The sequence below is a fragment of the Carassius gibelio genome, chromosome A7, assembly GCF_023724105.1.
Source record: "Carassius gibelio isolate Cgi1373 ecotype wild population from Czech Republic chromosome A7, carGib1.2-hapl.c, whole genome shotgun sequence".
NCBI classification, from domain to species: Eukaryota; Metazoa; Chordata; class Actinopteri; order Cypriniformes; family Cyprinidae; genus Carassius; species Carassius gibelio.
In genome coordinates, this window is record NC_068377.1 from 1,825,950 (window position 1) to 1,838,357 (window position 12,408).

The 12,408-nt window shown below is 38.8% G+C and overlaps 1 protein-coding gene across 1 annotated transcript; it reads right to left on the minus strand.

Moving 5' to 3' along the window:
• Nucleotides 1-62: 62 nt before the first annotated feature.
• Nucleotides 63-12,055, minus strand: btr12 (bloodthirsty-related gene family, member 12). The gene is made up of 7 exons (XM_052600874.1): nucleotides 11,943-12,055; nucleotides 8,954-9,570; nucleotides 8,107-8,202; nucleotides 6,215-6,448; nucleotides 5,614-5,761; nucleotides 5,483-5,509; nucleotides 63-1,614 (listed from the first exon to the last, which is right to left on the minus strand). The coding sequence occupies exons 1-7, from the start codon at nucleotides 11,947-11,949 to the stop codon at nucleotides 1,070-1,072; spliced, it is 1,674 nt and encodes a 557-aa protein (XP_052456834.1). The 5' UTR covers nucleotides 11,950-12,055; the 3' UTR covers nucleotides 63-1,069.
• Nucleotides 12,056-12,408: the final 353 nt, after the last annotated feature.

A 12,408-nucleotide genomic window follows, 5' to 3' on the forward strand; every position in this document is an offset into this window, starting at 1 on the left:
ACGCCCACCATTACCCTGAAATACCATATTCATTCATGGCACAGAATGACAAATTATTATTATAGATTTTATTCAAAAGTTCTGAAAAACTCATTACAAACCTGTATCCAAACATATAGAATTTAACCCAGGAAATATATAAGTGATCTGATCTATACTGTTGATATATTCTCCATTTAGCTTATACATATTGTCGAATCACCCATACAAATTCATTACATTTTTCATAGAGAAATACAAATTCAGATGGATAAATGATTGGTTAAGAGTGTGACTTTTCACAAGTTGTTACAATTCTATACTTTTATTCACAAGTTGTAAAAAGGTCAAACTTCAATTTACCGTTCATATTAATAGTAACATGGAGCCAAAGTGGACCAAAGTACACTACCATTCCAAGGGCCGGATCAATAACTTCGAATAATATTATATGAAAAAAAAAAAAAAAAAAAAGGTAATGCAAATATATTGGAAACAATAAAGGAAAGGAAAGCAACAGACACATCAGATCAAAAGTTGGTTGCCGGTAAGATATTATGGTAACTAAGGCTGCATTTATTTGATCAAAGATGCAGTAAAAACAATAATACTGTGAACTAACTGTTTTCTGTGTCAATATGTCTTAAACTGTAATTGATTGCTGGAATCAAAGCTAAATGTTCAGCATCATTCCTCCAGTCTTCAGTGTCACTTGATCCTTCAGAAATCATTCTAATGTGATGATTTGCTGCTAAAGAAACAATTCTGATTTTTTATCAGTATTGAAACAATATAAATCTTTTGTAACATTATAAATGTATTTACTATCACTTTTGATCAATGTAATGCATCATTTCTGAATAAGACTTCATTTCTTTCTTACTGACCCCAAACGTTTTAACAGTAGTGTATATGTAAGTGTCTGCATCCTTCAAAGTAGCGTATTGTCTTTTTACACTAGATGCATGTTGGGTCCCACACTGTGTTTTCCGACTTACAGATATAACTTATAAAAAGTGTTTTATTTGTCCAGAATCTGTTTTGAAAGTCCATTTAGACAGAATCTCATGCATCGGATGAGTTTGCCGGCTCAGCTGTGTTTGACGGCGGTGATGACCAGCGCTCCGGGGTTCCTTCCGTCCTGATTGATGCAAGGGCTGAAAATGGGATAGACGCTCTCAGTGAAGGCATCGGTGAACGTGTAGAGATGAGAGCATGTCTTCACATCATAGAAGGACACCTGTCCAGCTTCGTAGTCCAGGAAGATGCCCAGCTTCTGAGGCAGTGTGGAGAGATGCAGAGGAACTCTGTTACCACTGAGGGCTTTCACTTCTCCACTCTTCAGCCATAAACACCAGAAGCCTCCTTCTGGACTGAGGCGGATCTCTCCTTTGCGTCGCGCTGACCCCCGGGCCACTCCTACTGTCCAAGCGGTCTTGTGTCCCACGTCCACCTCCCAGTAGTGTCTGCCAGAGGAAAGACCCTCTCGCGCCAGGACAAACAGCGCTGGGCTGAAGCGCCGCGGCGTGTCTGAGTGTGTGGAGCTCTTACGCTGCTCATCATAGCGCACCTGCCGGCCGTCCTCGGACAGACAGAGATCACGCTGAGCTGTGGCAGGATCCAAGATCACTTCACCTAGAGAGGACGGCAAAATCAGTTATGTCTCTCATTGGTGAATGCAAAAAATAGACAGAAATGAGTGAGTCATTGAATCATTCTTCCAACCAATTTGTTCAACAATGCTGTTACATTCAGGGACAAAACACCACTGCTGTGTTGCTCACAACAGTACATTGAACATTATTGTGGCGAGTGGGGCAGGGCCGAGAGGCGTGGGAACGAGGAGTGAGGCCAGGTGTAGTGATTGGAGATGAGCTACACCTGAGCCCCACCGCTAGTATCGAGTCCCACGTAGGAGATGGAAGGATATAAAACTGGAGCGACGACCGTGAAGGACGAGAGAGGACCAGGCCTGGGATATTATTTTATGTTTTGGTTTTCATTTATGCGCACCAGTCGTCCGTGAGGGGCTGGTGCGCCGTTTTGTGTTTACTTTGAATATTAAAATTATGTTTTTGATTGTGCGCCGGTTCCCGCCTCCTTCTTCCCGATGATTAGGAAGTTTGTTTATTACAATTATATATATGGTAACACTTTATTTTAGTGGCCAATTATCACTATTACCTAGTTTCTCATTAGCATGTCTATTATTAACATATAGGTTGTTTATTAATACTTAGCACTTATTCTGCATGATCATATTCTACATTCCTAATCCTACCCAAACCTAAATTTAACAACTACCTTACTAACTATTAATAAGCAGCAAATTAGGAGTTTACTGAGGCAAAATCATAGTTAATAACTTATAGTACCATGAATTATTTACTAGCATTTTCACTCAGAAAAGGCTAGTAAATAACTACAAAGTAACATTGAATTAGATGTGACATTGTGAAGTAGGAAAACTGTAATAATACTAATAGTACTCTGGTGATCAGTATAGATTTTTAGCTTTTTTACGATTGGCAGAGCAAAAAATATTTAAAAAATAACTGGCAGGGTTGTGCCTAAAATGCAAGTTGCTCAATATTTACTGAACTGTGGACATTCAAGTGAGACGGCCTTGCTCTCAGTTGTTGAAGCTCTAAGACTGGCAAGAGCAGAATCCAAATCTTTAGTACTTATTCTGCTTAATCTGTCCACTGCTTATCAGCCATACTGGCAAATGGCATCTCAGGAACCACACTTTAATGGTTTGAGTCTTACCTATCAGATAGGTCCTTCAAAGTATCTTGGAGAGGTGAGGTGTGCAAGTCACAACATCTAACTACTGGGGTGCCTCAGGGCTCAGTTCTTGGACCACTTCTCTTCTCTGTCTACATGGCATCATTAGGTTCTGTCATTCAGAAACTTGGCTTTTCATACCACTGCTATGCTAATGACACTCAACTCTACCTCTCATTCCACCCTGATGATCCGACGGTAGCTATTCTCATCTCAGCTTGTCTAACTGACATTTCTTCTGGATGATGGACCATCACCTTCAACTCAACCTTGCCAAGACAGAACTGCTTGTGATTCCAGCAAACCCATCGTTTCATCACAATTCCACCATCAAGTTAGGCACATCAACCATAACTCCTTCAAAAACAGCTAGAAGCCTTGGAGTTATGATTGGTGATCAGCTGACTTTCTCAGACCACATTGCTAAAACTGTCCGATCCTGCAGATTTGCTTTATTCAACATCAAGAAGATCAAGCCCTTTCTTTCGGAACATGCTGCACAACTCCTTGTTCAAGCTCTTGTTCTGTCCAGGCTGGACTATTGCAATACCCTCTTTGCAGGTCTTCCAGCCAATTCTATCAAACCTTTACAATTAATTCAGAATGCGGCAGCAAGATACATTTTTGATGAGCCAAAAAGAATACACGTCACACCTCTGTTTATCAATTTGCACTAACTTCCAATAGCTGCTCGCATAAAATTCAAGGCATTGATGTTTGCCTACAAAACTACCACTGGCTTTGCACCCATTTACCTTAATTTGTTACTTCAGACTTTTGTGCCTCTAGAAGCTTGCGTTCTGCAAGTGAACGTTGCTTGATTGTACCACCCCAAAGAAGCACAAAGTCACTTTTACGGACTTTTAAATTAAATGTTCCCTCCTGGTGGAATGACCTTCCCAACTCAATCCGAGTCCTTAGCCATCTTTATTTGACCCTCTAACTTTAACACTCATTATTCTAAGTCTATTCTTTAAAAAATCTAACTAACTTTCTAATCTTTTGTATTCTATTTTCTTTTCATTTATTATACAATTGTATATGTATGTGTGTGTGTGTGTGTGTGTGTAAAGACCTCTAACTAGCTTGCTCTATTCTTTTATTTTTTTATTCTATCTTTTATCTTTTTATTTATTATATTATTTAAAATCCCATGCTACGTGTGCTGTTAACCTAACTGAGACTTGTTATAGCACTTATATATCATTGCTCTTTTTGTTGTTTTTGATTGCTTCCACTGTCCTCATCTGTAAGTCGCATTGGATAAAAGCGTCTGCTAAATGAATAAATGTAAATGTAATGTAAATGTAATGTAAATGTAAAGCAACGAGCCAAGCAAGCATGAGATTTCCCTTAGATGATGGATTTTCACAGTTATCTCACAGAAACCGGATGTGAGAGAGTGATTTATGAAGCCCCTTTCACACTGCACGTCGGACCCGCAATATTTCCGGAACATTGACGGGTCGCCTTCTGTGTGAAAGCAACCACGTCCTGGGACTGATTACCGAATTGAATCCGGGTCGGGGATCTAGTAACATTGCGGAGTTTGACCCGGGACGAGCGCTGTGTGAACAAAAGCCAGATCTAATTCCGTGTCGAAGTGATGACGCGCGTTATCGCGCGACTCTTTTACCGGCTCTTTTGAAGGAAGATCAACGTTCGCGATGAAAACACACGTGCAAACTGTAATGAAGCAGAGATCAGTTAGTTCCTCACTTTCCGCGCTGACGTTGAGATATTTTGCTTGCTTCAGTGAAAGTATAATGTGTCTAGCGTTGCCGACTCGTACATTACACGTCACGCACTGATGTCACGTGTCGTTACGGGATCTTCAAGGGTTGTGTGTGAAAGCACGCAAATAAACTGGGTCATCACTGGCAGTGTGAAAGTGCAAAATCTAGCGACCAGGGAACAATTGCAGGAACACTTTACCCCTGTATTTGCCGGAATGGCAGTGTGAAAGGGGCTTAAGAGATCAAGATGTCAAGATGACCTGTGAAATCTGTCACTTTGTGAAGGTTTTGTGAGATCTGCTTGCTAATGGGTGTCTCCTGTTGAGCTGTTATGTGGTTTCTAGGTAGTTTTATAATTATGTAGTAGTTGTTGGGGTGGTTTGGCTGTGCACTGCTTCATCACTGTATTCTACACTGATTCTCATTAAAGCAACTGCATTACAATTCATCAGTCAAGAGCAGTCAGTGATATTTCTCTTTGTGTTTTGTAGTTTTATTAACATTAAAGGCAGTGGTGGATGGTGGAAAATTTTCTAGGTAGAGTGCCACGTCCAACAATTTTAGCATACCTCCTGGTATGATTTATCCCAGCAAGTATTATGATTATGAAACATTTCAAACAATTATTTTAACAATTCTAGTCTCATATTCTCTTTTGCAGATGCATATTCCTTAAAATAATAGCGAAGCATAGAAGTGAGGTACAGTTACAATTACAATCACTTAATTAGGACAGTTACTTCTCTGCTTTTGTCATTAATCAGTGTAATACTTGACCATGCAGTGGCAGTGAACTCAAGCCTGCCCTCTAGAGGAACAGATTGAGCTTGGACTTGAATTCATCTAAAAATAACTTTGTGTCTTTCATATTGTAATCTATGTGATAAAATATGTATTCAGCTGAAAAAGATTGAAACATGGAAATGATGCACACAGTCCTGCAGTGTTCAGTTTCTAATGGAAGTATGAATGCCTCTTACTTGCATAGTGTTGCAGCTTCCTGAGTTCTGAAAGGAAAATAAACACTTCATGAAGGTTACACAGATCATGTAAATCAGCAGTTTGAAATGAATGTAAAAAAAAAAAAAAAAACCTAGACATGCTTCTTCACCTTTCCCATAAAGCCGTTTGACCTCGTGTTGGAACTTGTCCACCAGAGAGCAGACGGACTTCCTGATGGTGCTGAGATACAGATCTGTGTTCACGGACACAGAGGACCAATCAGACGGCTCCGGTGGAGGAGGAAGAGACGGCAGGAACTGGAATAAAAATATGAGGTTTAAACAACAAAGCTCTTTTGTGTCAATCTAGAATCTGGAAGCTTTACACACACACACACACACACACACACACACACACACATATATATATATATATATTTATGGGACGTCATATAATTTTTTGTGTGTTTTTCAGAGAGGCTGCAAAAAATAATAATAATAATAATAATAAAAAAAAAGGTTATTCATTCAAATAATTTCAAATGATACTTTCAATAATATTTTCTTGAATTGAAAATATCAGGTGATTCTGATGTTTGTTACTAGTCAATAAACAAAAAACTACTGAAAAACAAAAATGTATATAATTATTATAATACAATAATTCAACTCAAATTGTGAAAATTGTGTATTAAATAAATTAAATGCACGCAGACTACAAAAAACAAACAAACAAAAACAGTCAAGCTTTGAATGGCAGTGAATGCTGACCTGTAGAAAGAGCACCCTGTCCTGTGTCTGAGCGAGAGCGTCCAGCTCGCTGCTCCTCTTCCTCAGGGTGTTGAGCTCGTGCTCCAGGCTGATGGCCAGGTCTTTGGCCTGCTGCTCCGCTTGTTTCTGCCGCGTGGAGATGAGCTCCAGCAGCTCGGCCTGAGACTGTTCCAGCAGCCGCTGCAGCTCCGCGTACACCGTCCAGCTCTCCTCCACCTCTCTCTGACTGCTGTCCTGAACACAGAGAGGATGCCATGTGTCATCATCCAGCAGCTGACCAAAGAACCCGTATTTAAGAGTGATCAGGTATTATTTTGTCTCCTTTCTCCACATATTTACACTTGTGTGTATGACTATTACGCTCCATTAATATTATTTTCCTTCTTACATATTTGTATTTTTCCCCTTTGCATTGAATCCCCATTCTATTACATAAAAACTAGGAATATGGAACATTAATAATTTACATCTCAAATACATTTACTATTTGTATTTATTATTTTACTGTAAGAAATATCTCACAACACTGCTATCATGCGTCAGGTCATGTTTGCAGGATCATGTTGTTAACTCTGATTTTGAGGCTTACATGGATCAGATTGTTTTTGGTTTCTCTGTTGTTAAAATGCACAGAACAGTTCCAGGACAGAGACCAGAGAGGCTTGTGACAAACCCATGCTGAATCTCAGCACAAGTGTTTTGACAGGACAAACCGGTCGAACCGCTGAAACTTATCCTGAAGAACTATTGATTCTAATACATCTATACCTGTTCTGACATCTTTATTTCTGTCTACAGTAACTACTGTAATCGTTAATGCATTCATGAGCATTAATGAGGCTAATATGAGTTGTTTCTCTTGTAATTGGATCCTCTTAAATGTGACTCAGGATGGCCCTGTGATCTATTTACAGTTATTGAAAAGGCAAAACCCTGTCACATTAACCTTGCATGTCACTGATACAAACCCGAATCCGATCTCACAGGAAGGATAAAATATCCCAGATACATTTTTTGAGGTCTTTGTCAATAGTGATGTCATACGTGCCACTCACTTCAGCTCTGATTCCACTTTAAGACAGAAACACTTCCTCTAACTCGAGTGATATATTTATCTCCAGCCAAAAACAAAAGGCTTTTCTGTTTCCTTTTATCCTGAATAGCTTGAGTTGTTCACCATTAATGTTCTCAGGTAAAGAGGGGTGTGACAGCTTGGGCAAATATTTGAAGTGCTCTAACTGGTTTTGTCAGATGATGAAACAACAGGTAAACAGATATTCTCAACAGTCTAAGGCGTTCACCATGGGTCTGTACTGGGACTTTTCCAGTTTTTGATTCCCCCTCTCAACATTTTATTAATTTCCTTGAACTCTTTAGGCCTAGATCTGTGAAATTATATAATATCTTCAGGTTTTCAAACCCATGAACTAGCCACAGTCTGTTAACTGAATCCTTACAGGGACAGAGCTCAAGACAGATATTTAATTAGTTATGTAGACTTTGATGACAGCTAATTACTATTCATGATTATTGATTATTATCAAATAGTTTGTGACCAACTGTTTCTGTGTTGCTGATATGAATATAGCTGCATGCTGCAATTATACTTTTTTTTTTTTTTATTTATCATCTATTATGATTTGGTGATGCGTTACAGATTAATAGATATAGGTCAAAAGAATTTTGTTACTTTTGATTGATTATCTGAAGTTTGAAGACTTGTAAAAGTAGCTTTTTAGCAAAAAAATCCTAATGGCAGAAATGTAAACTTAATTTAAAATTACAAAGCATAATAATATGTGTACATGATAATAGAACTGATGAAAGAAAAATGATTCAAGACCACTCAGCCTTTCGAGAAAAGGAGCATCACACAGTATAAATGGACTCACTTTGAGCACTTTGATGGACTGCTTGATCTCCTCCAGTTTCTTTTCTCGCTCCTTGATCAGATGTTTCAGTTCTGACCTTTTCTTTCCCAGCAGACTCTGTGAACCGAACAATAAGATTCACAAGTCACATTTCTTGAATTTTCAAGCTCCAAAAATACATTTGAGTACTTATATGGCGAGTCAGTTTGACCTATTTTGATGTTTGAGTTGTCTGAAGAACTGGTTAACATACACTATGATACAGTGCTGTGCTAAAGTATTATGTCAAGTCAGCTATTTCTATCTTTTGCACATTACTGTGTTTTAGTATGTCTGTTTCTTAACTACTCTATGAAAGAGTTTTTATGTTCATGAAACTTAATTGAATAATGTTATTTATTTTTGTTAAATGAATGCATTCCCAGGGACACCCAACACATTGGCATTGCTGCTGACATGCTCTACAGTGTGAGCTACAATAAATAATTGTAACACTTTAGTTTAAGGACCAGTTCTCCTAGTTTTTTTATTAGTATGCATATTGCCTGTTTATTAGTACTTATAAACACATACTATTCATGACCATTTTATGCACCACTAATCCTAAACTTAACAACTAGCTTACTAACTATTAATAAACAATAATTAGCAAAATTTGATTAGGCAAAAGTTTTAGCTACTAATTAGTTAAAAATGAGAATTTTGACCTTAACATACAGTTTTATAAATCATACGTTCTCATGTTTTTACAATGTAATACTAATATTTTTTTTGTTTTTGTCGTTTTTATAGACTTTTAAAGAGTTGTATTGAATCTAATTACGTGGAGTACCATAAAGAACATACCTAACATAGGGTAAAATCTCACCGTTTTCTTCTTCCACTCTCGTTCGGTGGAGACAACATCGTGGCCTTTATGTGAGGACCCTGCGCACTCCTTACACACGCACACGTGTTCGTTTCGGCAGTACGCGTCCAGGAGGCGCTTGTGTGTCTTGCACATCTTGTCCTCCAGGTTGTGTATGGGCTCCACCAGCCTGTGTGAGGTCATCGCCTTGCCCCTCTTGTGATGCCGCAGGTGAGCTTCGCAGAACGATCCCGGGCAGCTCAGACACGACTTCATGGCCTTCATCTTCCGGCCGATGCAGGCGTCGCAGGGCACCTCTCCCGCTTTAGCAAAGTCTCCACAGTCGTCCTCTTTCTGTGGGGAATTTGGAAACTCAGGAACCGAGGACATCGTGGACAGACCCTGGAACTGCTCTGCGATCTCGGCCAGCACACAGTTGACGCTGAGCTCTGGTTTTCTGGAGAAGGTTTTCTTGCACATGGGACACATGAACTTCTTGCTGTGATTCCAGAAGCCCTGCAGACAGGCCTTACAGAAAGTGTGTCCGCAGGGAGTGGAGACGGGCTCGACAAAGACCTCCAGACAGATGGAGCAGGAGAACTGCTCCTCCGACAGGATTCGCCCTGGAGACTGAGGGCCTGTGAAGGGATGAGGGAGAAAGAGATGGAAATAGATTGGAGGCACCAAAAAGTAGAATACGAAAGAGCAGGAAGAAGGAAGGTTTGTGCAGCTTTGTCTTACTACACTGTATGCTTCTTTGCACTCATTTTCATCATTTAGAATGAATATAAGTATAAATGCCATTTTTGAAAACATGTGTCAGCGTTTTTTTTTAAGTTATTTCAGAAGAGCTTATTTTTTTGGCAAGTCTATCCTCCAGTGACTGATGTGAGGGGTAAAAAACGTGAATCACAGCAATGTGCATGTGTGCAAAGTATATTAAGTGAAGTAAAGTGACATACAGCCAAGTATGGTGACCCATACTCAGAATTCATGCTCTGCATTTAAACCATCCAAAGTGCAAACACACACACACACACACACACACACACACACTGTGAACACACACACAGAGCAGTGGGCATCTTTTATGCTGCGGCACCCGGGGAGCAGTTGGGGGTTCAGTGCCTTGCTCAAGGGCACCTTAGAGACTCGAACCCACAACCTTAGAGTTAGGAGTCAAACTCTCTAACCACTAGGCCACAACTTGAATCCAATTGAAAGGATAGGCAGATTCAAGCCCCTTTAATCAGTCCGATCGATTTGAATTTCTTTATGCACATTTGAAGATTTTGTTTGCACATCTTGATGTTTTCAACCAAGGTGTTTCTTTTTCATGAAATTATTCCAAATTTTCATAAAATTATGTGGATATAAACATATTGAGTCAAAGACCCTGCTATTCAAAGGACTTTTGGGAACACCCATCACCATACAAGAATCAAAGACAAAACAGTAAATTTGTCAAAAAAACAAACAAACAAAAAAAAAACAGCATAACCTAATAACATTCACAGAAACTAACAATGATGCTGAACAGTGATTAAAGTGGAACACAGCTCTCCGGGCAAATGTGAAGGTATCAGAGGAGAGTGGATGGCCAGGCATTGGATCAGGAGTGTTAGCGTGGGCGCTAAACGTGTGGGCTGTTAACACAAAAGTCACATGCTTAGTTTCAGGTGAGCGTGGCCCATTATCTGATGAGTTACTCAAGCTCTCAGTCACTCTTCTGTCCTTAACCAAATCACTTCAGATTCCAGACTGTAAAAATATTCTTTGTAAATTGATGTGCTGGAATAAAGACTGAATCAAAGTGGAGGTTTATTTGAGAGTTATAGCCTGTCTTGGAAGGGAAGATGCAAAATTTTAGGACTCAGACATTCAATTTGCCATACTGATGAACATAAAGAAAGTTTTGGAGAGAGTGTATACATTCGTACCAAAGTACAAGTCACTCATCCCTTATTTTAGCACTCTGCCTGACAGAAGTCCCTTTTAATGAAACATGCCAACCAAAAAGAATCAAACTTATTCATAGTTAACGGTAAATATTAAAGCTTTCAAAAATAATCATATAAAGATTACATAATGAACAAATCGTTGACAGGTTTGCTAAGCCCAATGGATCCTTCCTGGTTCGCCAGCCTCAGTCAGTAACAGCACATCAGTATGAACACAGAGAGTCACAGTTTCTTATCAGACGTGCGGAGGACGTGCAAACAGCACAATGCACACGTCACCATGTCATCACAGGAATGCTGTACAACCGGCTTTTCTTTGACTTCTGCAACATTCAAATCCAAACAACCATCTGTTCCTGCCTGCTCTTTTTAACCACGTCCAAATAAATACTAAAACTTCTGACATACTTAAGTCTATCTTTATATCTTCATGAGCATGTATAGTGAACTATAATGCAACTTATGTTGAAACTTTAATGTCATATATGTAATATGTTTGTAATTCCATAAGTTGTGTAATGATGAAGATGCAATTTAGCACATTATATATATTTATTAACTTATAATCTAATATTGCATAACACTACAGTTAAAATAATAATCAAGTACTTTACATCTGCTTTAGTATGTTAGTCAACAGATCAAAATAAGTGTACTTCTTAAAAAGCATGACAAGATTATTAAAACATAATTATTTAAAATGTGCTTGAAAGTAAAACTTTTCAGCTGTTGAAATGGGGCTCAAGTGTGCGTAAACAGCATAAAGTACATTAAAGTGTACTAAAAGTGTGTTTAAGTCACTTCAGTAGCATTTGTTTCATAAATCTGCAAGTACATTTTTATATATTTAAATGTATAATATACAAGTGCACAATACAATTAAGCATGTATTTTTCACTAGTGCTGTGCAAGTGGCTTCATCCAAGTAAGCAACAAATCAAAGAGTAATGTTTGTCGGAAACAACCACAATGTATTCAGTCATTTACTAGAGAATGATAAACTAAGAAAATACTTTGTGTTGGATGAATAAACAGAGATTGTGACTTACACTGCATGATCTTCTTGTAGCTTCCTTCAAAGTACTCCTAGCTTGTGAAGGGTGTGTGAGAATAAAACCTGATCAAAACCTGTTCTCACGCTCTTTCTCCGGCCTCTGTTTGCTATGGGTGTGTCTTCAGCAACCCGTGACCAGAGCTACAGTGTGTGTCGCTGACTTGAGCCTTGTATTTTGAAATGTGTAATTACAGAACAGTTTGTGCAAGTCACTATACGATTATTGCTTGACACTGCATGATCACGCTGATTATTAAATTAAATGTTGTCATGATGCAAGATTCGGTAGCACTTTATTTTACAGTCCTGTTCCTCGTGTACATACTATGTACTTATTATAGTAATTACAATAACTATGTAATAACTAGGTACTAACCCTGAACCTACCCCTAAACCTAACCCTACCCCATGTAGTTACCTTGTGTTACCAGAACTTTCTTAGATAAATACACTGTAAGTAC